This window comes from Branchiostoma belcheri, unplaced genomic scaffold (assembly GCF_001625305.1).
Source record: "Branchiostoma belcheri isolate BF01 breed outbred unplaced genomic scaffold, Haploidv18h27 scaffold64, whole genome shotgun sequence".
Taxonomy (NCBI): Eukaryota; Metazoa; Chordata; class Leptocardii; order Amphioxiformes; family Branchiostomatidae; genus Branchiostoma; species Branchiostoma belcheri.
This window is the reverse complement of record NW_017804287.1, coordinates 1,916,487-1,944,118: the sequence shown is the minus strand read 5'-3', so window position 1 is coordinate 1,944,118 and position 27,632 is coordinate 1,916,487. Positions and strand designations below refer to the sequence as shown.

General features: G+C 42.5%; 3 protein-coding genes across 5 annotated transcripts; 2 read left to right on the top strand and 1 right to left on the bottom strand.

Annotated features, from left to right (window-relative positions):
- The first annotated feature begins 82 nt into the window (after positions 1-82).
- LOC109483431 lies at positions 83-10,310 on the top strand. Of its 2 annotated transcripts, none has more exons than XM_019786453.1 (14): positions 83-313; positions 2,075-2,666; positions 2,848-2,952; positions 3,227-3,379; positions 3,937-4,087; positions 5,360-5,411; positions 5,643-5,805; positions 6,277-6,447; positions 6,907-7,095; positions 7,552-7,687; positions 7,851-7,986; positions 8,130-8,300; positions 8,627-8,776; positions 9,115-9,322. In XM_019786453.1, exons 2-14 carry the CDS (start codon positions 2,151-2,153, stop codon positions 9,320-9,322), a joined length of 2,301 nt encoding a protein of 766 aa, XP_019642012.1. In that variant the 5' UTR covers positions 83-313; positions 2,075-2,150. The 2 variants fall into 2 exon arrangements, with proteins under 2 accessions (XP_019642012.1, XP_019642011.1); XM_019786452.1 differs by lacking the exon at positions 83-313 and adding an exon at positions 529-620 and having other exon boundaries at positions 9,115-10,310.
- On the bottom strand, positions 9,799-13,152 carry LOC109483432 (brain protein I3-like). Of its 2 annotated transcripts, none has more exons than XM_019786456.1 (4): positions 13,031-13,152; positions 12,766-12,830; positions 11,619-11,827; positions 9,799-11,155 (listed from the first exon to the last, which is right to left on the bottom strand). In XM_019786456.1, the coding sequence occupies exons 2-4, from the start codon at positions 12,806-12,808 to the stop codon at positions 11,003-11,005; spliced, it is 405 nt and encodes a 134-aa protein (XP_019642015.1). In that variant the 5' UTR covers positions 12,809-12,830; positions 13,031-13,152; the 3' UTR covers positions 9,799-11,002. The 2 variants fall into 2 exon arrangements, with proteins under 2 accessions (XP_019642015.1, XP_019642014.1); XM_019786455.1 differs by having other exon boundaries at positions 11,630-11,827; positions 13,031-13,151.
- A 56-nt stretch (positions 13,153-13,208) lies between these two features.
- LOC109483433 (tectonin beta-propeller repeat-containing protein 1-like) lies at positions 13,209-26,963 on the top strand. The gene is made up of 26 exons (XM_019786457.1): positions 13,209-13,320; positions 13,974-14,134; positions 14,312-14,445; positions 14,742-14,927; positions 15,348-15,470; positions 15,686-15,697; positions 16,094-16,216; positions 16,630-16,807; positions 17,032-17,132; positions 17,594-17,716; positions 18,112-19,045; positions 19,256-19,410; positions 19,542-19,694; positions 20,468-20,623; positions 20,975-21,120; positions 21,479-21,606; positions 21,878-21,980; positions 22,309-22,405; positions 22,648-22,784; positions 23,018-23,192; positions 23,306-23,441; positions 24,299-24,391; positions 24,983-25,089; positions 25,729-25,812; positions 26,344-26,460; positions 26,691-26,963. Exons 2-26 carry the CDS (start codon positions 14,047-14,049, stop codon positions 26,838-26,840), a joined length of 3,939 nt encoding a protein of 1,312 aa, XP_019642016.1. The 5' UTR covers positions 13,209-13,320; positions 13,974-14,046; the 3' UTR covers positions 26,841-26,963.
- Positions 26,964-27,632: the final 669 nt, after the last annotated feature.

Sequence of the window (27,632 nt, the reverse complement as noted above, 5' to 3'; positions counted from 1 at the left end):
TCTTACCGCGTACTTCCGATACTTTCCTTTCCTTACAGTACACCTTTCGCGGACACTTCCGTCTTGAAAGACCTTTCTCATTATCTGTAAGGAATTTTGACGTCGACGACTGCCGTGTCCACGAATTGTGTTTACAAATGACGCGAAGACGAGCTGAAGGTTTTAGGTTCCGTACTTGGATTCAGAAACGCGTGCGTACTTCGGGAGGGAAGGATAAGAAGTGCGTCAGGAATTCATTGGTTTGATACATCTGATTGTGTTTGGGGGGCACAGAGAAGTGATGTCAGAACAAGTCAAGCGGAAAAAAAACAAGGTAAGTGGATGTCGTCAGGGGTAAGAGACCTCAGTCACATTGCATTAAGGTGTAGCGAAGCTCGTACTACTAACACCGACGCAAACACGGCTAAGACTCCAGCAACTTGACTAGATTGACACAGCTGCCGGTCGATACTTTCCAGCGCGCGAAGAAGTGCTCCCGTTGCCATATCAACGCTCGGTTGCCAGGGTTGTGGGGGGATAAATACACAGATTGTTACCGAGCGAGCACGTAATACAGCAATAGTCGTACGGAGATGGGCTGTAGGGGTGCTTGTGCGGGTTTGTGTTGTCTACGCGCCATGGTAAGTGCCCAGTAGCTGTCGTTTTTGTTATGTCTCTAACGCGAGGCACGTCCTGGTATAGTCACTAAATCATCAGCGAATTTACAATCAAACACGCAGTTAGTACAACAACATTGTTAACTTCAAAAGATGTTTGGCCACTCTTTCAGCACTCGGACAAAGAAAAACATACAAGCTGTTTGTGTGGTGCGTGTTTTCGTACGAAATAATGGGATGTTTAGGATTATCGTATTTTACGAAATGTAGCAACAAATTTTGTTTCAAGACGTTGTTTTTGAATAATGAGAAAATGGTCCAAGCGTCGGATAATGTGTTACATGTTTCAGACGTGGTTATGTGTATACAATACTCACCAAGTTTTGTTAGAATCAAGGCAACTGTAACTTAACGACTGTCAGACATTGGCAATGAGTAATGTAGTGTTTGCCAGTTTTTGACACATTCATTTATTGCTTATTTGTTCCGAAGATTTGAAAGATAGATATCAAGAAAATAGGTGTAATACACAGGACAAAACAAAAACCTCGCTTCTGAAACGTGTACTCTGTCGGTATCTCGTCGCCAAGTTTTAAGTTTTGTCTAATCTGTAAAAGTTGTTTAATAACCTTAATTCTACATTAGGGAAGTTAAGTGAATTGACTGTGTATCAACGTGTTCAAACATGGCGACCGCTCCATAGCAACGAACGCCAGCAGGCGTTGCCATGGAGCCGGTGTCGCGCCCTCATCAAAAATCACTTCATCAAACAACTTTCTCCTGTGACAACCGAGGCATGAGTCACTGCCACGATTCTTTTGTCTTTAAGAAAACTAAAAGAAAACTTCTCCTCAAGGTTATCTAGTTCTTTCTAGATCGATTTTGGGTAAGAAAACAGTCTGACAGCGAAGCGTGTGAGGTTCAGAGTGAGTGAGAGTTAATCACGTCCATGTTGTGTTTGTTTTGTAAAGCCTGAGCCCCGTGTACACACTTATGACCCGAGCAGTTAACGTTGTTTTGAAAGGTGAGCCTCTCACAGGTACATAAAGACATGTACATGGCAGGCGTGATCGATGCAAACGGCTGAAGAGGTTATTACAAAATATAGATAATTATAATGAAAAGTTGCCCGGGGGCTAATGTATGTGACCCATGACGCTGGCCCTGTGACCACGGGGTCTCCGGCAGCTAGCTAAAACGTACAAGTATCTCACTGCACAATCATGAAAGTTCATCTCTGATCTGTCGGTAGTTACATTTTTAAAGTTAAAACTTTTGATCCAACACAAAGACCCAGTATATTGACATCACGCTTCAAAGAAGCCACGGGACATGTCTCACTGGGTCAGTCTACTGAGGAAGACCAGAGAGACTGGTCAAAGCTCTAGTTGAGAGAATTTCTTTGTGTTGGATCAAAAGTTCTACCTTTAGCATATATCACTACACAAATGACATTTGGTATTTTTCATCATAAACAGCCTTTTCTGTAAGCTGAGGCGTTCTTCAAGCCCTTACGGTGAACCCGAATCAGACTGACCCGTCTGTCTGCCGTACATGGGACTCATGACGCTGGCCCTCAGACCACACCGGGGTCCCCGCCGACGGGCCGACAGCATCGACTACAGCGGGAAGGGTCTGTCCGAGCTCCCGAGGCACATCTTCCGCAACACCGAAGTCAAACGACTCCGGCTGCACGACAACAACATCACGGAACTACCCCGAGAGATCAACACATTAGTCTGCCTCGAACGTCTTACCCTAAATAATAACGGTCTTAACGACATTATCGACGAGGTTTTCCTTCTGGAGAACCTGAGATGTTTAGATCTGAGTGACAATAGTCTGACGCAGCTGTCCGCGGCGGTCAGCAACTTGCGGGAGTTGAGAGAACTGCACCTGAACAAGCTGGACCTCACGTACCTCATAGAGGATATCGGCTGGCTGCCGAAGCTGGAAGTCCTGTCTGTAGCTCACAACAAACTCACGGCGATCCCAGGCTCAATCTCACAACTCAGGAAACTGAGGGTACTGATTCTGACTGGAAACCACTTCGACCAGTTCCCGGATGAGGTAGTTTTTGCTGCTATTTCTTAGACAATAAAAAAAGTGCTAAATATGTGGCAACTAATATAAAATAATGTTATACAGAGAAAAATATTTTAAGACTATAGTAAAATCAACACAACAAAGACAGCATGTTAAAGTCTCATGTATATTGCAATAACATTCTTTTCTGTCGATCCCTTACAAGGTGTGTTCCGTGACGTCACTAGAGACGCTGAGCATCTCCAGTCAGGTGGGAGAGTCCAAGATATGTTTTATCCAGGACAGCATCGGCAGGCTCAAGAACATGAAGGTATGTCTCAGCCAGTGCCATTAAGACTTCCCAAACCCTATATTGCCTAAGCTTATACATCCCAGCTTTCTTTACAATGGACATTCCACAACACACATTCAGATGGCTCACTGTAAGCAACAAACATATAAACTTGTCATGTTGCAAGCGTTATTTTTGTATTGGTGTATTACGTGTTAAGGACCACAGGAAGAATAGCTGAGGTATCAAGTTAAACTGTGGAATGTGGAGCTAATAAAGTCAAAGTCAAAGTTTAACTTATAAACCCCTACAGGAGCTGTATCTGGAGAATAACACCATCTCCACCCTGCCGGAGACTATCCGTGAGATGCGGGACCTGCAGATTCTGTCCTGTTTCTCTAACCGGCTGGAGAGGTTACCGGACTCCTTATGCACGCTGAAGAACCTCAGGGTGTTGCTACTACAGGTACGTCGGTAATCTTGTAAAATCTCAGACATACAGTTAATGGATCCCCTGGCCTCCCGAAGGGGTGACGCCCATGACAGGACACTACGTATAATGACAAGCTAACCCAGTACAAATGTAGAATTGTTCGGTTTAGGAATATTGCACAACGTACGTACCCTACTGTGTAAAAACTATTGAACGATGGAGTTTACTGTCGTGCATGAGGCACATGTATGTCCCTGATTCGTTAAACAACACAGATGTAGTTAAAGTCTTATTGTCATTTTTCAATACGGCTGCTTCGTCCTTTTCTTTCCTTTTCTTTCCTTTCCTTTCCTTTCCTTTTCTTTTCTTTTCTTTTCCTTTCTCTTCTCTTTTCTTTCCTTTCCTTTCCTTTCCTTGTCTTTCCTTTTCTTTTCTTTTCTTTCCTTTCCTTTCCTTTACCTGTATGATCATCCTTTCGTGCAACATACAAACAGCAACATACAAGCAGAATCAGCTTTACATTACACCGAACCTGCACATCTATAGATATATATATATAACTGTAAACGTCGGTTCCCCTGAATTCCCAGCACAACAGGCTATCGAAACTTCCCGACAACCTGGACCAGCTGCTGGAGATGAACCTGCAGCAGCTGCGGCTGGACGGGAACCCTCACCCGTGCGGCAGTCAGGGCGCCGGGCTCAGGCAGGTCCGCGAGCAGCACAGGCTGGCCAGGCTAGGTAAGGCCCGGTCACACTGGCCGAACTTTGCTGGAGCGTTCCTTTAACGGTATAGGGACGGGGTCCGAATTTCCACAACGCTCGTCACCGCGCCCAAAATGTGGGGGAATCGTATAGCGGTGACGCAAGCGTTGGTATAGCGCCGTTCTGCGCATGCGGTTTAGCGGCATACCGCTTGTGACTACGGAGTTGAACGGATCGTTTTGTAGTAGTTTAAGTTCTGTTCTGTGTGTGTGGGGACTTAAAGCTTTAATAAACATCATTTTGTTAATCTATTCTTCACTACGTTATTTAATTAATAATGAAAATAAAACTTTGCAGATTGCAAAGTTCCCCTGTGACCCCAATAAAGTGATTGTCCGTGTGACCCTTCTTTGAACATTTTACGTGTGGCCCCAAAATAATTGCACACTAGTGCACCAATCATAGCAAGTCTCTCAGCAGGTCTCTCCAGGGTGATACAGTTTTACTGTAACTTCGAGCAAATTCGATATAGATGAGGCCTGAACTCAACGGCAGCTCGATTCCAAATGAGCACCTGGTCCATTCCTCACCGTACTTATAGCCAACTTCTGGTCCCGCTCCGACACCTCTATACCAACGCCAAACCAAAGTTCATTGCCGACATGGATCGCTGCTTCAACGCCTGACACCGTTCCAGCAACCCCCGTAAAACGCTTGCAACCGCTCCAGCGAAGTTTGTGCAACGTTTGTGCAACGTTTAATCTCCGCCCGGGCAACGCTGGCGAAGCAGCGGTGGTCAAGCGTTCAAGATTTCTGCGTTGGCCTAGCGGACCCAAGCGTCCACGAACTTGCGTCTAGCGATGCCAAACTTTGACTGGGCGTTGGTGGAGCGGGGGTGAACTTTGCCGGGGCGGAAAATTTCCCCCTCCTCACCGCTCGCAATATTTTGTGCAGCTCAAAACTTTCGGAGCGGTAGGAGGGCCCCTCCAGAAACGTCAGCGGTGGCCGGGCGTACACGGCGTTGCTTTAACGGGGGCCAACTTCTGTTTAGCGGTGGTGAGCGGTTTCGAGCGGTGATGAATTTTATTCACCGTTCAAGCAACGCTCCAGCAAAGTTCCGCCAGTGTGACCGGGCCTGTAGGTGTTGTGTATATCCAGAACCGTGCTTTTTCCACAACCGCATCATGCATTTTATTGGCATTTTATCGTCATTTTTCAAAGGCAGGTTTCTTAAACCCTTGTGTGTTTCAATATGGTCTATGGAATTACAAATGTTAAGTTGACTTCGTTTCTCTCTACTTATTGCAGCCAGAATAAGCTCGTGCAACGCCAGTATGATGGACTACAAGTACATATTCAGGTAAAGGTTTGATGTCTCTTGAAACTATTGACAATTCTACTGGTTTACTTAATTACTTTTGCACTGTTTTATAATGCCATCATGATGGCCAGTTCTTCTTCATTCTATCTTTAAAGGCAGCCAACGCAATTTCAGAGCAGTAAATTCACTAGGTGTTACTAGGCAAAGCCTGAAATCGACTTGAGAGCCTTTAATGGCATGTTTGAAATCAAAGATCGAACTTTTCCTCAGATATCGTCTGAAGAAGTGGCTGCAGCAGGTCATCAACTTTCCCGCCAAGTGCAGCGTCCGGGTTCCCAGCAAGGCCACGCCTATCGAAACCTCCCTGACGTTCAAACTGGTGAACCCTGACAAAAGTTCGCTCACACTTTGCAAGGACAGTCGGGAGATTCTGGTGGGTGATTGGGAGATCGTTGTTCTCTTTTCTCGAAATCGACCTTGTTTTTCCTGATGTCGACATCAGAGGATTATTATCAGCCATCACTTTTTTTCGTTTCCGTTGTTCTTAAAAGTGACGTTGTTGAAAAATTAAAGTTTTATAACACATATATTACATTAAGCCAAGGAGATTCAGATCAGACCAAGAAAAATTAAGGTATAAAATCTTTAAAACCTTCTTGATCAGTCTGAACCTCCTTGGTTAAAGTTAGCTGTTGCCAGTCGTTCTCAGTGGTTTATACCAATAGCCATTATGACTCTGTCAGTTGAAGGCTCCTTGTGCTCAATATTTAAAGATTAACGTGTTCCGACCAAGGACGAGAACGTCCTTGTTCCGACGTCCTCCCTAGACTTGGCAATTAAGTTAGTCAATGTACACTCATGTATAACCTCTTACGTGTATTGTGCCTGTTTTGTCCCCCTGCAGGTCAGCTATATCGTGGAGCTAGGTCCCCGGAATTACCCGCTGCGCAAGCCGGTGACGCTGGCCATGACGCACTGGGCGGACGCGGCGGACAGGACCCGGGAGATCGTGGTGAAAATCAACCCGTCACGGGCCGCCAACGTGCGGGCACCGTGGGTGGAGGTACCCACCAAGGTGGGTTAGTCAGTACATGTGGGTGGGTGGATGGATGTGTGTGTGTGTGTGTGTGTGTCTAAGCGGGTGGGCTAGTTGTGTTGACCTGGGAGATCGTGGTGAAGATGAACACTTCACGGGCCGCCAACGTGCGGGCGCCGTGGGTGGAGGTACCCACCAAGGTGGGTTAGTTTGACAGTACGTGTGGGTGGGTGTGTCTAAGCGGGTTGGTTGGTTGTGTTGACCTGGGACTAGATCATGGTGAAGATGAACCCTTCACGAACCGTGGGTGGAGGTACCCACGAAAGTGAGGTAGAAAAGCGTCAGATGTTTGTGTGTTCTTGACTTTGCTCAATGCGTAGCTCACGTCAACCGTATTGAATACACTAGAGGTTTTGATAACAGTATTTGGGTTCTTTCCGTACAGTTGTAATGTCAGCTGCCATACAGGTTTACAACTGCCCTCCCGTTTCTGCCCAGGTTGCCGGCAGCCTGGTGAAGGCCCGTGTGCGCCAGTTCTCCCAGTTCGCCGTCATCTCCCGCCTGAAGACCGACAAGTTCCGTGTGTCCAGCAGCGCGGGCGGAGACCTGCACTCCACCGCCCTGCACGGCGTCAGCGTCAAGGTGCCCAGGCGCGGCGTGGTCGGCGACGCGGACGTACATCTCAGGGTAAGGACTTGAAACCTTCTCTCACTCACAGGCTTCGAAATATACACACTCTCGCTGCGCAAGTCATCTTTGCGTGACATATTAGTGTGGTCATGCGGCGTAACGGCAGAGTGCTCGGCTCGGAACCAAGAGGTCCCGAGTTCGCATTTTGCCATGCCACCGATCTTGTGTCCTTGGGAAAGGCAGTTTATTGTCGATTGTGCCGGCCGTCCCCATGCGCAAGTTATATTTTGCATACAAAGCGACTTTTGTCTAAGCAGCGGTTTAAAATATTTATTCATTGAGTAGAACTACTATATTGTATCCAGAGCCGTGCCTGTCAAGTTCTGTGTCTGAATGTACACATGTATTAGTATTAGGATAAGGTACGGATAATCTCCGCGTATCCAAGAACATAGATTGGCCCAAGGCAAAGCGCGGGTCTGGATACAACGTACCACTTGTTGTTCCATCCAGGTAAAACCTATTGTCCTCGGAGAGTACCCACAGCAGGTGTACGGGGCGTCGCCGTTTGTGGAGGTGTGGCGCCCCGCGGCCGACAAGCGCTCCTTCCGCCTCAAGGTAGCCATCTCCTTACCCATCACACGGAAAGGTACGTAAGATTATTTTTACCTTTTCACATAAGGAAACATGTTGTTCTGTGCATGACCCGCCCGTAACTGTCAACAAAAATGTCGACTCAACAATATAAAATAATCTTAAGAAACGAAGAAATCTCATTGACTCAAAAGCCCATGTCCTTGGATGACCTTCAGGTGACTTCACCCCGTCTGACGCTGACCTTCACCTCCTGCTGCACGCTGATGGTCAGTGGACGGACGTGACGTCAGAAGTCAGCCACAAGAAGACTGAGGACGGGAAACTGCTGTTGGAGACCAAGTACTGCGGAGGGTGAGTTCCTTAGCCAAAGTTATGGCATTAAGTATCGGAAATTTTTCAAAGCTCTTTTTACTTTGATTCTCTCTCTCTCTCTCTTTCTCTTGCCCCCTCTCTTGTATATGATGTAGTGTTGACCATGTCACCCGTTGTACCAGGTACATGGCCCTGGAGACCGCAGACGACATTGAGCTGAATGACCTGTATGACCTAGCGGACGGTGTGTGGGAGGGGTCACAGGCCAGCCTCATCCTCAAACAGAACCGGCGGGACCGCAGCCACGTGATGGTCACGTGCGTGCCACGTGAAATGGCCGCCGCAATCAGCAGGTACGCAGACAGAAATCAAAGAATGAAATTTTATTACTCAGCTTGAAATTTTTGCAACTGTATATCAACTTCAGATACACAAAAAATAAGGAAGGTTTCCATTTCTACTCATTGTAGACAGCAATAACGTCAGTTGCTGGTATTTCAGCACCAAGGACAGTGCACACTCATATCTTCTATCTTTAGTTTTGTGAAGTTCTAATTAATATATACTCAGGTAATAGTGCCGTACACATCGATATCCGCCCATATAACACTGACTCTTGTATGAACCAGTATTGCTGAGTCAGTAACCGTTCAACCATTCCCTTTCTGTTTTTATCCAGAGTTCTGGACAATAACGGTTGGACAGGTTCGGAGCCGACCGAGCCGGTGTTCCTACAGGACCGGCAGCCGGTCCAGGTGACTCTGGACGGGAACATCCGGCCCCGCAGCAGCTGGCAGGGCGACAGGGTCAGCATCATATATAACTGCAGGTAACGGGACAGGGTCAGCATCATATATAACTGCAGGTAACGGGACAGGGTCAGCATCATATATAACTACAGGTAACGGGACAGGGTCAGCATCATATATAACTGCAGGTAACGGGACAGGGTCAGCATCATATATAACTGCAGGTAACGGGACAGGATCCCTCGGTCTCAGCCCTTCCCTGGGTTGGAACTCCAACCGGCCTTCGGGCGATCCGACCCTCCAGTGTTACTGAATGCAGCATGTTGTATTCTATATCTATTAAGATCTAGAAATGTTCCAATAGTTTTAGCCAATGTAAGATTTAGACTAATGCCTCCTGGACCTCCTTCCTCTCCAGACATAAGTGCCACCGTGAGTTCTCCGTCCGGCCCCTGGAGACAGAAGAGGGATACCCCGTAGCCGTTGCCATGGATACGGAGTACTACGTAGGGACTGCGGAGTTCAGCACCCCTCTGCACTGGAAACTTGGGGAGGGGGGCGACATCAGTAAAGGCATCCGGGCCCTGAGCAGCCTGCCGATCAACCTACCGGTCGCGCAGAAGTAGACTAGGGACTTAAACCTCTGTCACACGTTACCAAATATGGCATCATGCATAGAAATTTATCGTCAGAAAAAAAATCATTTCGTACTCGATGATCTTTGTCTTTTATTCTTCAAGTAGGAATGACAAATAAAAGCATCTATTGAAGAAACAACAATCATAAACCTATTTTAGTGTCATATCAATGAAATAACAAGGAACACAGAATAGTTGCTTTCATATATATGTATCTCTACAAGTGTAGCAACTATTTGAAGGAATCGTATTGTATTGAAATGTTGAAGGACAGAAATTGAAGCATTTTTTGCTTGAGTCAAGCAGTATTTACTGTAAATCTCATTGTACATGTTCAGTCATAAACCTTGGTTACTGTGTAAATGTGTAATATTACGGTATATGTTAAGTGGTAGCTCATACTGCATTTAGACTGTATTTTATGCACCTGTTCTATTAGAAGATATACAGCTAGACACATTATGCATTAATCATTTAGTATTAAAAATAATATTAGTCTTCCTGCATTCTTTTCGTCTCTTGTATACTCCACTTAGTGATATGATAGCTGCTTCATACATTAATTCACAAACTTTGTTGTGTAAAACATCTTTTATGAAAAGACACAAGACTGGCCTCCCAAAGTGTTAGTGACACTTGAGTATTCATAAAATCTTTACATAGGAATATTTCAACTTTATTATTCTGTGGTGGCCATGAAAATACAATGATTTATTATTTCGACACTAAGATATCAAGTCATTAATATCATACATTACAACACAAGTTTTCTGAATGCGTTTTCTGAATAAGCATTCAGAAAGCAGAACTTCGTTTCTAACTGCCAAAATATTCCTCCACACAGGCGTAAGTTATTACATAATCGACTATTTATGATACTGCAGCTTTTATAGATGTGTAATGGTTAACTGTGGCAGAAGGATGTATATGTGTTAAAAATCCATGTTTTGTTATATCAATTTTGCCCACCACCTCCAAAACCCACAACTCTAAAGTATCTTAGTGAAGATATGCTTCATCACAAAAGAGACAGTCCATTAGCAATCTAAGTAGTGATTATAAATTGTTCACAAAAGGGACAGTCCTTTAGCCATCTCAGAAGCTAAAGGTTTACAAATTTAACCCTGAAAGTCAAATGCAGTACATTCTGGTATGATTGGTGGTTTAATAGAGGAGTAAAGAATGCATTTCATACAGCATATAATTTCTTTTTTTTCTACACTACTGATGAACATCTCGTGGTTTAAGGACATTGTAATGGGGGAAAAGACTTTTAGTGGACACAGAGTCAATGTCATTCCATTTTTGACAGAATTTGGTTGCTAGTGGCGGGCAAACATTTTGACAACTCCATCATCATCACAGACAAAATTGATGTGTTTAGGATGAAAAGTTAGGTCAACTCATTAGGTATGGGTTTGATGAGTTGACAGAAAAAAATCATTGGCTATAGGAAAAACCCTGGTGTGAAACCCAGTGTAAGAAATGCTACACATGTATGCAGGGGCAAACATTGGTGTGATACATAGTGTAGCTGCACAGATATGCAGGTAAAACCCTGGTGTGATACCCAGTGCATGAAACGCTTCACATATCTTCGTGGATAGATTTCATCAGACATCTTGTTGTATATACATTACAAGCACACTGACAGTGACCGACGGACAGTTAGCCGAAGATGGCCCCACAGTTGGGACATCTCCTCTGTCTCAGCGCAAGGCAGCACAGGAGCCCGATCGGGAAGAAAACGATGGCGCAGCAGATTCCGAGACACGTGTAGTCGTCTTCCAGTACGCCAACTCTGCATGCTGGGGCACCCACCTAGGAGGGAGGGGGGGCGAAAAACGATCTCTAGGTCAGATCCGGAAAGTATATACAGTTTGCTCGGTCGAACATTTTGAGATGGATGTGTGTAGAATTCGAGACGACGAAAAAGACTTGGCAGTTAAAACAGGTTTGGACAGTCACACCAGGTTTATCAATTCCAACATCTGAATCTGGTATTTTTTGACAGTGGTACACGCAGTGCACATTCAAAGACTAAGTATCTTGTGTCCGCAAGCCAGACCACTTGGCCATTCTATGCCACTACGCTCAGTTCAGTTCCGTTCTATTAAAAAATGACTGGCATGTCACATACACAATGTGACATGAAATATATCACATTTTTAGTCACTGCACAAACATTAAGGCTATCCATTAACTTAAATAACAGAGAAACTTAAATACAATTTAAAGCTTGTGACATCAAACAATACAAGATATATAATAATGGAAAAACAACTGAACACTCACCTACTACCACCACTGATGTTGTTGGCTGTGGCTGGACTGTAACTGTCGTCTGTGTACCCATGTACGAGGGTTGTGACATCCCCTGGGGCAGGGGCTGGTAGCCCGGGGGTGCTCCTGTGCCGTACCCCCCAGGGTACCCGGGCTGCTGTGGCTGATAACCCGGCCCCATCTGTGCGTACCCCTGGTTCTGATATCCACCTGTAGAGAAAATATAACATTGGAATTATAATTACAACTACACATGGCATGTAGTGTAGTGTAGAGTCAATTAGTTCATGTGAATTTTGAGGCACAATAAAATTTTTCCTGTTTGTGGTATAAAGAGTTTTAAAATGGCAGTAACACAATTGAAGACAGATATTTAATTTGGTTGGATGATGTAAAAAGTTACCATAGACCATTATAATTTATATATACACTGAGCCTTGCTGACTAAGACCAGCCTTTGATAATAACGGTAACAAAATTTGCCTGCATATCAGTTATGCTTCTGTTTTTTTACACACAAAAATAAAAATAATTGTTCTATTGTTTGACAAGAACAAACAAAAACAGAGGCAACAGAAAAAGTCAGCCTTGTGATTCAGCAAAAAAAGAAGAAGTGAATTTAGCATCAACAGGAAGACCAAAGTCCACTTTTTAACTTTCTGTGTTGACTGTGAATCATGTGATGTTATTATACATGTGGGTCCCTAGGGTATGCTTACTCATACTACAGTCATAGTCACACCTTACATAATTTGATACACAAATAAATAATTTGTCAAGTTCTCTATCTTATACTTAATTATGAAGAATCTATAAATTAAAGTCTAACTACAATGAGATTATGGTCTAAACAGCCACAATATTATGATAACTGTGAATACGTAAATTTTTTATTGTACATGTATTTTATTATAAACACATGGAAACATTTGTCTAAAATAGCAGGGAGACCGAAGTGTTTGTTTATTACTAATATGTATCATGTGTGCCATATTTCTAACTCTACTGTCTATCCAAAACTTGTGCTTTATTTATACTTTGTATACTAGCTAACATACATGCACTTGTTACTTCTTATAAAGACTTCAAATTAAAACATGTTGTTCGTAATCTGTTGTTGACATAAGACGAAAAATGTAACACGTTACCGTTGTATTCTGGTGGCGCATATGGAGGCGGTTTGTCCGTCATTATGGAATGTCTGTTAGAGAACCTAGAGAAAGAGGAAATTAACAACGATTGAAGAAATAGAAAATTTTCAAAAACAGGCCCAGCTGGAATTCGAGCGCGAAATCAGCTGATTCCTACCAGGAAGTAAGGGTCAAATTCAACAACAAAACTGAACGTTCCTTGTTTAAAATTCGGAACATATGAACGATAAACTCCTCTTAAACACAACAAGGATGTACTTACCAAACAATGCGACTTAAAGAGCTAAAACTAAGCCTAAAAGTTAGCCCGAATTAGCGCCAACTTCTTTCCTTCTGCTCGCACTTGGATTACGTCATCAGGTCATAAGACTTGAATCACGTGGTCGCACGAGATCTCGCGATAACTTGAGTGTTGCCATGGCGACTCGCGATGTCTCGCGAGAGTAAGAAAAGGTTACTAGAGGTATGTAACCTCTGACCTCTCACAGCTGGCGAAGAAGCCTCATCCATATTTTCAACAAGATGATTCTCCCAGATTTTGGATGATATGAGGTTTGTTACATCATTTTTTTCCATAGATTAGGCAGACAAAAAGCGTGCATATACCATATAAAAGGCTCCTGTTATGATCTGTGATGAGAGTTGTAGTTCCGGATGATTTGATTGTTTTTGATGTGGCAGCTGACTTGACAAGCTGGACCCACTTTCACTTCTGCATCCTGCTTCTATATGGCCTCTATGCCTACATATGGCTGTTCAAGGAAAACCCTTCAGTGGAGAGGGGGTAAGGGGAATGGCGGAGAGTTGGTGTGTAGAGGGCTGGGGAGGAGAATGTGTGTGTGTTTGTGTGTGTGTGTGTTTGTTTGTGTGTGTATGTGTTTGTTTGTGTGTGTGTGTGTGTGTGTGTGTGTGTGTGTGTGCGCGCGCGCACATGCGTATGTGTGCATGTGTGTGTGTGTGTGTGTGTGTGTCTGTGTGGCAAATAGTTCCAGTGCTGAATCAGCAGTCAAAATTGCTTCAGCACTGGAATTCCAGTGCTGAATAAAGTCGAGCACTGGTTTTCAAGTGTTTGACGGCTTCATCCTGAAACTCCCTCAACACTGGAATTCCAGTGCTGAGAAAGGAGGGCGTTAATTTTGTATATTTGCATTTGTGTGTGTTTATGTTTATGATGATTACTGTAGCACTTCTTTCTTTTCCATCAGTTTAAAACCATCCAGGTGATATCTTCAACATGAGCTAAGGTTGGTGTGTCCACTGTGTCTGGTGAAAGTGACCATGCCTGCCACATACCTGTGGTCAGTCGACTCTGCTGGGAAAGTCTACACACTTTCCACTGGGGGCAGGCAGTGGGAGGAGGTTAAAGGTAAAGATCAGTCCATTTCAGCCTCTAGGGGGTAAAGGTGAATGAATTTTTGGATCAGAAAACTTCCATTAAGAATCAATAAGGGCCTAAAGTGGAAAAATTCATTGTCAAATAACTTCCTATAATCTCTTTTATTTGATTATTAGAGAAACTCTTCTTACTTTAACATTCAACCAGGTGACATTGAGTTGAAGAGAGTGAGTGCCACGGAGCAGTGTGCCTGGGGGATCGGGTGTGACCACCAGGTCTACCTGTACGTTCACTCCAGTGAAGTGCCGATCAGGTGCCAAGAATCGACATACGAAAACCAGGTGTGTAGCTGGTATACAGCTCATGTTGGGTTCTGTTTTATGCAGAAAAGGAATGAACACCCGGTAAACATTTAACTTGAAAGAAAAAACTGACTACTCTTTTGGTTTCTGTTTGCATTGTAGAGGTAGAAGTTACTACTAGAACATTGATGCAATTTGAATTAGCCTGGGTACTGGTGGTAGTGACTGTGGGAGCAGACGTAAACTAACCAGGATGGTACCCAGGCTAAGATGCAATAGTATATGAATAAAAGATAGATGACAAGAATTTCATTTTTATTCTATTTATCCTGTAGAGATGGAACCCAATGATGGGGTTTTCAGGCCAGCACCTGTTACCTACAGACAGGTGGCACTGGAGTAACCAGCAGGGCACGCAGCTGCAGCTGAAGGACAGCTGCACCCTCCCCTCCCCACACTGGAGCTGGGAGGACGACTGGTACATCGACGAAAACATCAGGGGAGAGCCCACTGACAAAGGGGTAGGTCTACTGACTATTCTCTTTTTCTTTCTTGACTTCAAGGTACTAGGAAATATTGTTTTGGGTGGCTGACTCATGGGCTTATGTGTTTGAGTAGTGATGGTTGTATGCAGGTTGGGAAGTAGTTATGACGGTTGATGTCAACTGTCACAACAGTTGTCAAGCCTAGAGGTCGAGTTGTTTGGGAGTACATGTAAGTGGAACGTATGCGGGGGAATTCAGGATGTGGTGTAATACCCGAGTATATTGCATCATACACTCCCCTCCATGGACAATGCCTCACTTTTAGTGGAAAAAGTAGGGTTGATTTTCAGAGCTCAAACAAGCTTAAGGAACAGTTCATGTTTTTAAACTGTTGGAATATTCCATGTAGGCTATTACAAATTTGCCCATGTCAATGAATATCTTATTTTGTTGTAGGGCTGGCAGTACGCGGTAGACTTCCCCGCCCAGTACGGTCCCAAGAAACGGTGGAATTCCTGCGTACGTCGCAGGAAGTGGATACGTTACCGACGATACCACGCAACAGACAACTGGGCACTGGTACGTTCCACGGTGTTGTTAGAACACTAATGATTTCATCTGGTAATGATGTTGAACTTGTGTGACTTTCCCTCTTTGATGACTTACAAGTCTTTTCTTCTTCTACCCTCTTGTAATACCTTCAACTGTTCAACTGTTAGAATACTGAGTACAAACGTAGTTTCTTCTCTATCATGTTTCTCTTTCTTTCTGTGTTCCCTCTATTTACCCTCTAGGTGAATGGACAGGTGTGATACACTTCTTATTCATTTTTTTCACTAACTGTAGATATTGAAATTTTTGGCATTTTGACATAGCTCCAAAATTTCTTGGTCACCTCTCTGTGGTTAACACGAATATCTAACCTTAAAATCTTGATAAGCTGCAATGATTTTACAGTATAAAGTTAGACCTTAGCAAAAATGTTCCAGTTCCAGTTATAGGTAGGAATTTACTTCTGTACATGTGGGAAATGTTATTTCAGAGGCTTTAGAATTCTTAGAATTGAAAATTTAATGGTCTTATTAGCGGCTGACAAAATAGAAGGGCCAGGGTCTGTGGGTTTTCGCTAGGGTCGGTTGAGTAGGCCTTATATGGTTATTTAATGTTCTTGCAGTTTTGAAAGCCTTGCTGTGATTTTTCAGATTCCAGGTGTTTTTGAAGACCCCCTGAAGGAACCGTTTATCGACGTTGCGGCGGGAGGGGCAGAGTTAACGGACCAGCCGCCGGGCCGTGTCTCTGTCTGGACAGTCACTATCATGGGGAGGGTGAGTTATAGCTGGCTTTCATCTCATCATGCTACTCTTGTTCTGTTTTGTTACATGATTTGAAATCTGTTGTTGTGCCAAAAGGTGCTCTTAGTACATTATGTTTTTACCCAGGATTAGGTAGATTTATATCTAAAGGCATGCTTCCCCGCAAAATTTTGAACCTTCTGATATGCCATTTCCTGTGTTTTTGAGAGGATTTAAAGGAAAAGTCAGAGACACTCATCAGATAACTGTTTCAGACAGTATTTTCTTTAAAGAACCAGAAAGATGAGTATATGATATCTGTTAGCCCCCACAATAATGGCATCAGGACAGAATCAGCCTTTTTAAAAAAAATCTTGGACATTTGGATAAAAATCCAGGGCATGAAGGTGATGTAAAAATCCATTTTTCTGGTTACGTTTTGCCAGATCTTTTACAGAACAGAGGTGCATGCGATGAACCCAGAAGGCTGCTCGTGGCAGGAGGTTGACAACGAGGGACGGGAATGTACGCAGATCAGCCTGGGGCCGTCCTGTCTCCTCTGGGCCGTGACCTGGGACGGAGAGGTCATGGTCAGGGTCGGGATCACACGAGACAACCCTATAGGTCAGGGACCAATAGTTCCTTCTTTCTGTGAAGCATACTGTTCATCATGATGTTGCTCATCATCATCACGTTGCTCAATTAATATGGATATTGTAAAGATCTTATTTTTTTTATGTCAGTCCCACTTTCAAGTTTGAAATCTCTGATTTCTTGTTATTTATGGGATAGCAGGGAGATCACATTCAAACATACATGTATATGTTTTTTTGTGCTGTCTGTTCCAGGCACATCCTGGCAGGTAGTGACCCCCCCGCGAGAGGACGTCCACTTTCTACAAGTGTCGGTTGGAGTCAAGGGCGTGTGGGCTGTCAGCAGAGGGGACAAGGTCAAGAGCAGTTTTTGTCTATTTCACTTGTTTTTCCACCAATCATAGGATCTTTCAATGTTTCATTTCAATTGATACGTCAAAGAAGTTAGACTCACAGTGTGCTTAAAGCTGACATCAGTAGAACATTAGACAAGTAATCAGAGGTTTTCGTAAAATTTCTTGTTTTGTTCAAATTAACTGTGAATTATTTTGGTGGTGATCCTGTCCAATGCATGTTCCCTTTGGAACAATAGCAGGAAATTGAAGCAGGAAATGAGACAACCTTTTCTGGGACCTTTGACCTGACTTCCGGTCACATCTAGAGACTACAAAAACAAAACCTCCACACACATCTAGATAATGACGACTGTATGTGCAAATTTAAACAGTGTTTCCAACACAAGACATTGGACCCAATTTTTTTACTATTGTTACAAACACAGATAAACTTTAAGATGAATCTTGTTATGACTTAACAGGTGTGGTTTAGGAAAGGAGTGGATGCCACACGAGGAGCGGAGGACCAAAGTTCCCTGGTGGGGACTGCCTGGGTAGAGATGGTGGGAGCCATGGCACTCATATCAGTGGGACCAAATGACCAGGTTGGTACAGTTATATTTACCTCCGCAGAAGGAAAACATACTGTCTTTTGTCTGTTTCTTTCTTGTGTCTTCTTCAAACAAATAATTTCAATGACCTGGACCAGTTACCCTGGTGACTGATACTGTAACAGATACCCTGTCATGTAGGATTTTGTTATGTAGCAAAGTGTCTGGACAGAGTTGGGGGGCTGGTCAACATATGTGTTTGAGTAAGAATAATGAGAGCAGTACATGTCTACTAGTTTGTCAGTAAATTATGTTAAGCTGTTATGTAGCAGTGGATGTAGATGTATAGTACACTAAAAACAGTGTAGCATTGTACATTGTATATTACATGCTCAGATGAACGGACTTTCTAGTCCAAGCTCACAAATTTCTGTTTTTATTCTTTATAGGTGTGGAGTCTTGATGCCAATGACAGGTACATGGTGTATTTCCGTAAGGGGGTCACCCCCTCAGAGCTCAGCGGGAAAACGTGGAAGGCTCTGGAGATCAACAAGGGGGGTGCTGCATCTATGGACAGCAGCGTTTCAAGTAGTATGTCTGACATCTACAGCCAGACTAACATGCTGTCCTCCCAAATGGATAGACTGCAAGTAGCAGTAGATTCCTTCCCTGACATTCAGCCTCAGGCTAGTGGACCGAACCTGGCATCAGATTCACTCACAGATAACCACAGCCCTGAGAAAGGTGGTGAAGTAGGTAGTAAATTCGAAGACAAACAGGATTCAAAAGAGACCAGTTCGGTCAGCAAGGCAGAAAAGGAAGAATGTTCTAGAGAATCGGAAACTAAGGAAGAAGAAGACAACACAGAAAGAAAGGCGTCACAGGAAAGTTACAACTCTGACATATCCGATACTGTTGCTGACTTCACTGGAGACTACGTACCACAGAAACAAGGTGCTGAATCAAACAACAAAGCAGCCCAAACTCAAAGAACACCAGGAAACATGCCAACAGGCAAACCAGAAAACACCCACGCAACATTAGAAACCAGTTCTGAAAACAGAAGCAACGTGATATGTGGGTCTCAGGACTCCGGAATATCCAAAGGAAACGCAACATCGTCAACAGAGAGCGTTAACGCCAGAGCTTCTGACGGAAAGCGGAATCCCGTTCTGGAGAAGTTGCAACAAGAAGACGAGAGCCAGTCGGAGAGCAGCGGAAGTCGCCGGGGGTCTGCGACGTCGTTTAGCGGGATGGACATGTACGCAGACCTGTACCAGCCTGACCCAGCGTGGGTGTGGGTTAGCGGAGGGGGATGTGTGATCGACACGTTCACGCAACCTAACTGGTTTACTGCCGCACCCTCCCACACTAATGGCAGGGGTAAAAATTGTTTCTATCTGTGGAATATTTCTGTAACAAATCCTGTAAACATGTATTACTATTCCTTGTTGTCAATAAAATAGAATGGAGAGAAAAATGACATTAATTTTGACTGTTGGCATTTTGATCATAATTTCTAGGAAATGACTGTAAATTTATCAGGATGAAGTTTTGCAAACAATTGGATGATTCTCTACATTTTGATTTCAGGAAACTCCATGCTTGGACCTCTGGACAGTATGGCCATCTGGGGACAGGTACAGATCAACGATGCCCCCTGGAGGAAGAAGGTCCTACTGCAGCTACATGAAAGGACCACGAAAGAGTTACAGCCATTCCAAGACTACGAACAAGCTATTGAAAGAGTGAGTAGTCCTACCTATTTCATGTCACTTCGTGTCATTTTTCTAAGACATATATTTACCTGTTGAAGCTATTCATGGAGCTTAGTTCTGACATCAGAAAATTTGATGACACATTTTATACATTTTTACAGACATCATGGATTAAGAAGGGAAGTCTTCAGTACTGGAGTGACACCAAGCCTCACCGTTGGGTGGACTGCCGGCTACATCTGGAACAGAGCTCAGGGAAGGGCCTGCACGACTGCAAGTTCACCTGCTACTACAAGTACTATGACTCTGAGAAGGTTAGGGGAATGTTTCTATCATAAGGCCACACCAATTTAATTTGTTGGTTCTCGGATTTTTTCAGAAAAAATATGAAGCGACAGGGCGAAAAAAAATAAAAATGAAAACAGGTCTAGGCATCCTATTATAGGCTTAAATGCTACAAAATGAGCCATGAAGTCAACACAAAAGGCTGGGTTAAAATTTAAACATTGAATTTTGAACTTTTAATCAAACTACTGCTGCAGCAATGATAGATGGGAAAACTGTAACAACTAGGAACTAAGGACTTTCCTCAACTGTTGGGGGGCAAAATATTAGCATTTTTCAGTTGATTCAGGACCAGAATCAATTTTTTTTTTTTTGCAAATCAGAAAATAACGAAGAGGCGAATCCGAGAACCAACAAATTAAATTGGTGTGGCCTAACGATATGTCAAAAGAATGAAAAAGTTGTAAGTGAAAAGGAGCCTAGAATTTAGAAGCTTAATGTCCAATATCTCTTTGTTAAGAGAAAATGGGGAACATCTTAATCCTGCTGATTTATGCATATTAGTATTAATGTTGCATCAGAATTTTGCCTGTTGCAGATGATATCTTTTCCAACACAACATTTGCAAACTATAGACAGAATGTTATCCTTAAATATGTGAAAACTACCTTAAATGAGGCACTCTGCTTTGCACATTCTGGATTTCCCCAAAGGCACAGTATGTTCTGCCGACATACAATGTATTGATACCATGAACTGTTTTATCAAATGTTATCTAATATATCTATTCAATACTGTCCAGTACCTACAGTTCCCCCTGAGTGAGATAGTCTGCGTACTGAGGGTGAACCACGGCGGGAACCAGCGCCCAGTCCTCGCCATCTACACCGCCAAGAGAACCGCCAAGAAGGTTCCCGTCAGGCTGGCATGCTCCACGGAAAAAGAACTTGAGGATTGGGTATGAATTCTATATCTAGTACATGTAACATTAGTATGATTTGTGAAGGGGTCGGAATGTTTTAAACTGTACTGTATCATTTGACAGGTTAAAAACAAGGCAATCGAAGATAGCAGACTTCACATACAGAAACTGCATTGCTCCCTCAGGCAGGACATACTGAAACTGCACAACAGAAACAATTTTGATCATTACAAACTAAGGATTTTTCAAATACATACCAACAAATGTCAGACATGTCTAAGCCTAATGCTAAACTAAACTTAATTACTTATTGATAGAGAATGGAGAATCAGTTATTCTTTTGTTCAACTTGCTATGATATAATAATGTTTCTTTTACACCCTGCAGTTGACAGCCATCAGCCTGGCCTGCTGTGAGCTGCAGGGCTGCCAGGGGGCACCGTCAGGCAGGGCGGTGTGGTCCACCACGTGTAGGGGAGACATCTTTGTCTACGAACCCACTCCTGACATGGAAATTACACCTGCCAATCAGATGTAAGACTAAGACTCATGATCCTTGTTTTCTTTGATCTTTGAGTACTTTTTCTTTGATTAGTTTTGGGTAATTGAATTGATATACATATATGTACAGATTTGACAATCAGTAAGATACAAAAAAGTACAAAAAGATGTCAACCATAGTTTTCTAACAACAAAAAGTCAGAAATATATCAGCTACTGTTTTACATGTACAATGTACCTGCACTACATAATGATAACTTCTTTAGGTCTTCCTGGGCAAGAAAGGAGCAAAAACTCATGACACAATTAAATCTTTCTACAGTTTTCCTGCGTGTTCCTCCCTAGCATAATTGTGAAATGTTTGAAACTTATCTTTATTGTAAACTTGTAGGTTCTGGAGACAGATGGGAGGACACTTGAACATGGTGGAGTGTGGTGGAGGGGGCGTGGTCTGGGGCGTCGGCTTCGATGGTACCGCCTGGGTCTACGCTGGAGGGTATGGAGGAGGCATGTTTAAAGGTAAGACACTCTTAAGGGTGTACTTAAAGTTAAGAATCCTTCCAGAAGGTGCAGTCACATTCCTACAAGTACATATTTTTGTTTGTCTGTTGACAGCATAAGTCGAAAAGCTGTCAATGGATCCTTATGATATTTGGTATGTGGGTAGGTATGTTTGGTATCCTGGAACTCTAGCTGTGATTTCTTCTCAACATTTACAAGAGAAAGCATAGAGATTTGAGAAATATTCACTATTGGAATCATGATAAAATATTTGTTTCCTGTTGTATAGGTATAGCCAGCAGTCCTGGAGGCATCCATACCCAGACTGATGTGAAGCACATCTACATCTATGAGAACCAGCGCTGGAATCCCATGACAGGCTTCTCTGATAGGTAACAACATACAGTCATGGTCAAGTGATTATAAACTAGGCTATACATTGTCATACATGTATATACTACATGTACATGTATCTAAAATTCACAGGATGTTAGTGCCTTCTACTATTTCCCATTGCATATTCATAGTACAAGGACAGTGAGGACTATATTAGTTAGAAATACTTTAGTTGGTAATCTAGCTGTTACATATGTTACATGCAGGTTTACATGGCAATGTAGTAGCTGTCCTTAAGTTGGTCTAAAACATATTGTATCTAAAAGAGGCGTATATTCTCTCACAAGACAATGTCTAAAAATTGTTTTCTTCTCTTTCCCATAGAGGTTTTCCCACAGACAGATACATGTGGAGTGACATCACAGGGAGACAGGAGTGTACAAAGGAGGGCACCAAAACACCAACTACAGAATGGCACTGGGTGGGTCTTACATGTACATGTACATCATCATGTAAAAATTATTATGTAACATTTTTAGTTAGAAGAATTAAGCTGTTATTTTATGTGACGATACCACAGCCAATCCTCTTCAGAATTTCTGAATAAATGAGTTGAATTTCAGATAATCAGGACAGACGTATTTTTCACTTATCGTTTACTACGTTAACTGATTTAAAAGAGTGAAACTTACTTGATCGTGAACTGTACGTGTTGTTGATTAGGTTGGTGACTGGACTATTGACTACAAACCACCAGGGGGTGCTGATAAGAAGGGCTGGCAGTACGCTACAGACTTCCCCGCCACGTACCACGGGTATAAAGGCTGGAACGACTACGTCAGGAGGAGGAGGTGGATGAGGTAAGTGTCATGGACTAATATATTCTAACATCATTATGAGTGTGTGTGTTGCTATTGATAGTACTGGGAATGGGATTGGATGTCTCCTTTTATAGGTGTATCTTGGCTTCAAGCTCTTGGGGGGTATTTTGTCTATAAAAAACCTCAAATTATTCTCATTACTAGCATTACAGTCAAATTTTCAAAGAATTGAATTTAAGTCAAGAAAATCTTAACATTTCTTACATGACCAGGAAAGCGAAGATTGTGACCACAGGCCCGTGGTTGGAGGCCCCGCCCCAGCACCTGAAGGACATCGCTGTCCAGGTCGACCAACCAGAGAGCAGCACCGACCCCATTGCATTGTGGGCCATCGGCGTGAATGGTGACGTTCTGTGCAGAATGGGCGTCATCCAGGACTTTCCACAAGTGAGTACACACATGTACATTGTATTGTCTATCAAATTTGATTGATAAATGATTTATAATGTAATAAGTGTTTATTGTGTGTATCTTGTAATGTGTTGTTAATACGTGTACAGGGTGTGTCCTGGTTACATGTACCCACGGACCAGCCCATGACATCAGTTTCCGTGGGGGGGAACAGCAGGGTCTGGGTAACAGCACAGGATGGATCCGCCTTCTTCAGGAATGGTATAACCAAGAACGAGCCTCAAGGTCAGGGTCTTGTCAATACAAATATTACTAGAAAGGCCGACATTTGCTTGAGAGCAAATGGATCCATCCTACGATGGCTGCCAATAGTCTACACCCCCATGCAGAAATGGAACCTTCCAATGCCGGAAATAGCCAAAAAGCCCTATTTTACATAACTTTAAAGTGGTGTATGTCAAAATCGTGAATGACATTCTTTGGACATGTGTCCAAGGTATTCCCATACCAAATTTCAGGTCATTCGGATTTAATATTAGGGCACAGGAGCCAAAAATGTACATTTTGGGTCCAAAAATAGCCAAAAAGCCTTATTTTTCCCAATTTTAAAGTGGTGTATGTCAATAGCTTGAATGATTTTTTGTAGACATATGTCCAAGGTATCCCCATACCAAATTTCAGGTCATTTGGTTTTAGTACCTGGGAACCAGATCTCAAAATGTATATTTTTTGCCTGAAAATGGCCAAAAAACCCAAATAAAACAATTTTTCAAAAAAATGAAAAAAACGCGTCGGGGTATTTGCCCACTCTACCTTCATGCCAAATTTCGTGTTATTTGGCCGGAAAATGGCAGAGATGAATCCATTTAAAGAAATGGCAGGAGAAGAAGAAGAAACATGAGGGAACACAATATGTCTTCACCACTTTGTGGTGAAGCCATAATAACAGGATTTATTATATGTATTCAATTACGGTAGTACACAAATGAAAGCTGGTGCATGCAGTTGGACTGTTGCTTTTTAAACGTTTGATACGTGAAGGGGGGTAGAAAATGGTGTCCTTAAATGTGACAATATTTCCCAAATTAAAAGTGCACTGTAGATTTAGAGTGACTTAATGATTTTTTCTTTGTATTTTCTAGGTACATGCTGGTTCCACATCCCGTCCCCACATAACCGCCCCCTGGTGCAGGTGTCAGTTGGAGAGTCTTCAGTTTGGGCTGTGGACAAGCTCCGTAAGTTTTCAACTCTTCCTCTGTTACTGACTGAATCAGCGCAGGTGGAACATGTCTTGTTTTTGTTTCTTTGTGTCAAATGGTAGTAACATAATCTAATTCATCACCCAATTTGATTGAAGTGAAATCCTCTTGTTTGTGATTATGCTATTACATGTATGCCTAGCTATATATAGAGGCTATTGACCTAAAAATGGTGTATGGTGAAATAGCATGTTTTCACTGTAACAGTAACGTGTAGAGGAAAATTTAGATTCTAATAGTTACAATCATGTTTGATGAACATTACATGTAATTTTGTATTTTCATCTAACATTTGACGTGTTAATTTGTATCCCAGGCCTCACTGTAGTCTAGAAAGAAAACTTTTTGTTTCTTTCCTTTGTGAATTCTTTCTGCTTGTTTTGCAACTGTTTTGCTCCATGTAGAAAATCTGTGGTATAGGACCCACACCGAACCTAACTACCCCCAAGGCACCGCATGGTATCACCTCACTCCCAATGTCCTGAAGGTATCGGTTGGACCACAGAATCAGGTAACAGGGGTGTTTTTTTCTCTCTCCATCTTTTTTTTTATTTTCTTCTCCTCCAGACTGGTTGTGGTTTAGGGCTCAAATAACTTCTACCTTTCCTGAGGGCACACACTGGGACTATCTCAGTCCTAATGTCAAGAAGGTTTCTGTTGGACCACAAGACCAGGTAAAGTTGTATTTTTTTTAAAAATCATGTCAGCACACAAAAAATATTGCACACTTTTCAAACCTTGTATGACACATTTGAATCACAGCAAATTGAAATGCTGGCTGTTTCAAATTCATTTTTGCAAAATCCTCCTATAACAAGCCTCTGCAAGCTACTATTATAACCCTGTAGAATGTATTTTTTATGCGCTCTTTAGACCTTGCTTCAATGTCTAACTCTTTCCTCTGCTTGCAATTTTATATATTGCTGAGGCAAGCTGCTTTTCTCCTGTTGTTTATTAACCTGTATGCCCCCTTCCCCAGTTACAAACAAAGTATTAACAAATTGACTGGAAATGTATTGGGGTGCATGCATGCTGTAATGTATTATATTATGGATGTGGAGGAATTTCTGGGCAGCTCCTAAAATGTGCATTACAGTACAGTATAGTCCCTTAGATGAATGAAATGCTTATAGTTAGAGCGCATTGAATTCAACTGCTCACCAATTATGTTGAATTAATGCATAAACTATGACTACATGTACATGTAGAATGAAAATGGCTGATAACATTTCACAGGCAAACCCACAGTTTGTTGGTATGGGGGAATATTTGCTTGCTCGATGTAAAATTTGTTAATGTGCTTGGGTATTAAGGTGTGGATTTTAGCTGAGGACAGTCCAGAGAAGGGCACATGGATCCCGATGGCTGACAAGGTCATGGACAAGGTCAAAGAAAAGGTGCAGCAAAGAGTGAACTTTCTTATTTGACTCAATATAACAACATTTTGTGTGTGTCAGTGTGTGTGTGCATCTGTGTGTGTGTGACTGTATATGTAAGTGTGCAAGTGTGTGTGTATATCAGTGTGTGCATGTGTATGTGTCTGTGTGTGTGTGCTTGCATGTTTATCTGTCTGTGTGTGCATTTGTCCTAACTTGCACGTATACATTGTGTACCTTGCTTTTTACCTAATGCACTATTGCTTTGCTTTTGCTGCACTGAAAGCCCACACATACTTCCACTGTTTTGTTGGATATTGTCAGTTATCGGACAAGATGTACATTGTACAAAATGTAGTTCAGACAATGTTTCCTTCTGACTATCTGACAAAGATGTTGCACAACATTAAAATTCTCACCATACTACATACACGATACCTTTTTTTTTCAAGCATCTTTGCGTTTAACTTGGTTACTGTATTATACTTCATAGTTAGGAATCAAAATGACAAAAAAGTTTTGATTTGATTTGAAAAGTGCTTTATCACACAGGTATGGGTGCTGCAGGGTTACGTTCCTCCAGGGTCACGTGGGGTCGTAGGTCACAGGCTAGGGGTCAAGATACCAGAGATCCCTATTGGCAAGACCTGGGACACCCAAGGCATTGGGGTATGTAGACATCATCTGTATCTGCATCAGTATAGCCGGTATAACCGCCCTTTGGTGTAACACACCATTGGTGGTACAACATTTGGGGCATGTAGGTTCAAACTCAGAACCTTTAGATTTTAAGTCAACAACCTTACCCACAAGATCACCAGTGGTTCAAAATTTAGAAATATGTCCACATGTTCTTTATTTTCTACCTGTAGCTACAAACTATATTTTTCTTTTCTCAGGGAGGGTGGATCCACCTAAGTGTAAGAGCCTGCACAAAGCAAGATCCTCCCACAGGGGTGTGCACAGATGATGCAGCAGCCACCATTAAGGGTGTTCATGAGGAGGAGGAGGCCAACAGTAGTGTGTACAACAGCCAGCCTGTGTGCTGAGGCAGACATATCAACATATTTGAATCATGTTTGCAAAATATTCTGCTATGTGTAGGTAACCGTTTTTGACTCCTGAATTTTGGAATCAAATTTGGGGATAGTTTATATTTCTTTCAGATGAAGGTAAATATTTTAGTCTGCCCAAACTTATACTCCAAAATTTTGATTCTAAACATCTGTGTCGGTATAGTCGGTATAACCGCCCTTTGGCATAACACACCAGCTTAACATAAGTTGATTGAACTATCTGATATTAATATATGAGTATACAAACAATAAGCATTTACAAAATTATATTGTCTCATATATAAAGTGGATAGGTTACCTTAACATCCAGATTTTTAGTGCAATTTGTTAAGTTTATTTAACTCTATCACAGACTGTACAAAAAAGTAGTGCAATACATATGATATGTACTCTATGCTGTAACCCACAAACATAATGTATATGTTGATACAATACCCATGGTATATAATATATATAGTTACTACATAGCTGTTTCAGTAAGCACAGATTGAAGTAACTTTCAAAGTGGGCAGGGGGTGGCAGTATATTTTTCATAGGAGTGTTCACATGAAAAATGTAAGCATAGTTGACAACATGACATTGGAATCTAGCCATGACACATGATTATATTTCTAGATGACAGACACATCCTAGCTGTATATGAATTGAGAAAAGTATAGTCCTGAAAAATCGTGCAATGTGCATTATGTATAATTTAGCCATGCATGCTGGTCATTCTTATTTCAATTGGTAGTGGAGGGGGGTATGCTGAAATGATGAATATGA

What these genes read in the sequence shown, in the direction of transcription:
- LOC109483433 (XM_019786457.1), top strand. Translation starts at nt 14,047, where the DNA reads ATGCCTGCCACATACCTGTGGTCAGTCGACTCTGCTGGGAAAGTCTAC. An exon ending in AAAAAGAACTTGAGGATTGG is followed by an intron (nt 20,624 to 20,974) that starts GTATGAATTCTA and finishes TACACCCTGCAG; the next exon opens with TTGACAGCCATCAGCCTGGC. An exon ending in GGGACACCCAAGGCATTGGG is followed by an intron (nt 26,461 to 26,690) that starts GTATGTAGACAT and finishes TTCTTTTCTCAG; the next exon opens with GGAGGGTGGATCCACCTAAG.
- LOC109483432 (XM_019786455.1), bottom strand. Translation starts at nt 12,808, where the DNA reads ATGACGGACAAACCGCCTCCATATGCGCCACCAGAATACAACG. An exon ending in TGCGCCACCAGAATACAACG is followed by an intron (nt 11,828 to 12,765) that starts GTAACGTGTTAC and finishes TTTTCTCTACAG; the next exon opens with GTGGATATCAGAACCAGGGG. An exon ending in AACATCAGTGGTGGTAGTAG is followed by an intron (nt 11,156 to 11,629) that starts GTGAGTGTTCAG and finishes CCTCCCTCCTAG; the next exon opens with GTGGGTGCCCCAGCATGCAG.
- LOC109483431 (XM_019786452.1), top strand. Translation starts at nt 2,151, where the DNA reads ATGGGACTCATGACGCTGGCCCTCAGACCACACCGGGGTCCCCGCCGA. An exon ending in GCAGGCTCAAGAACATGAAG is followed by an intron (nt 2,953 to 3,226) that starts GTATGTCTCAGC and finishes AAACCCCTACAG; the next exon opens with GAGCTGTATCTGGAGAATAA. An exon ending in TCAGGGTGTTGCTACTACAG is followed by an intron (nt 3,380 to 3,936) that starts GTACGTCGGTAA and finishes CTGAATTCCCAG; the next exon opens with CACAACAGGCTATCGAAACT.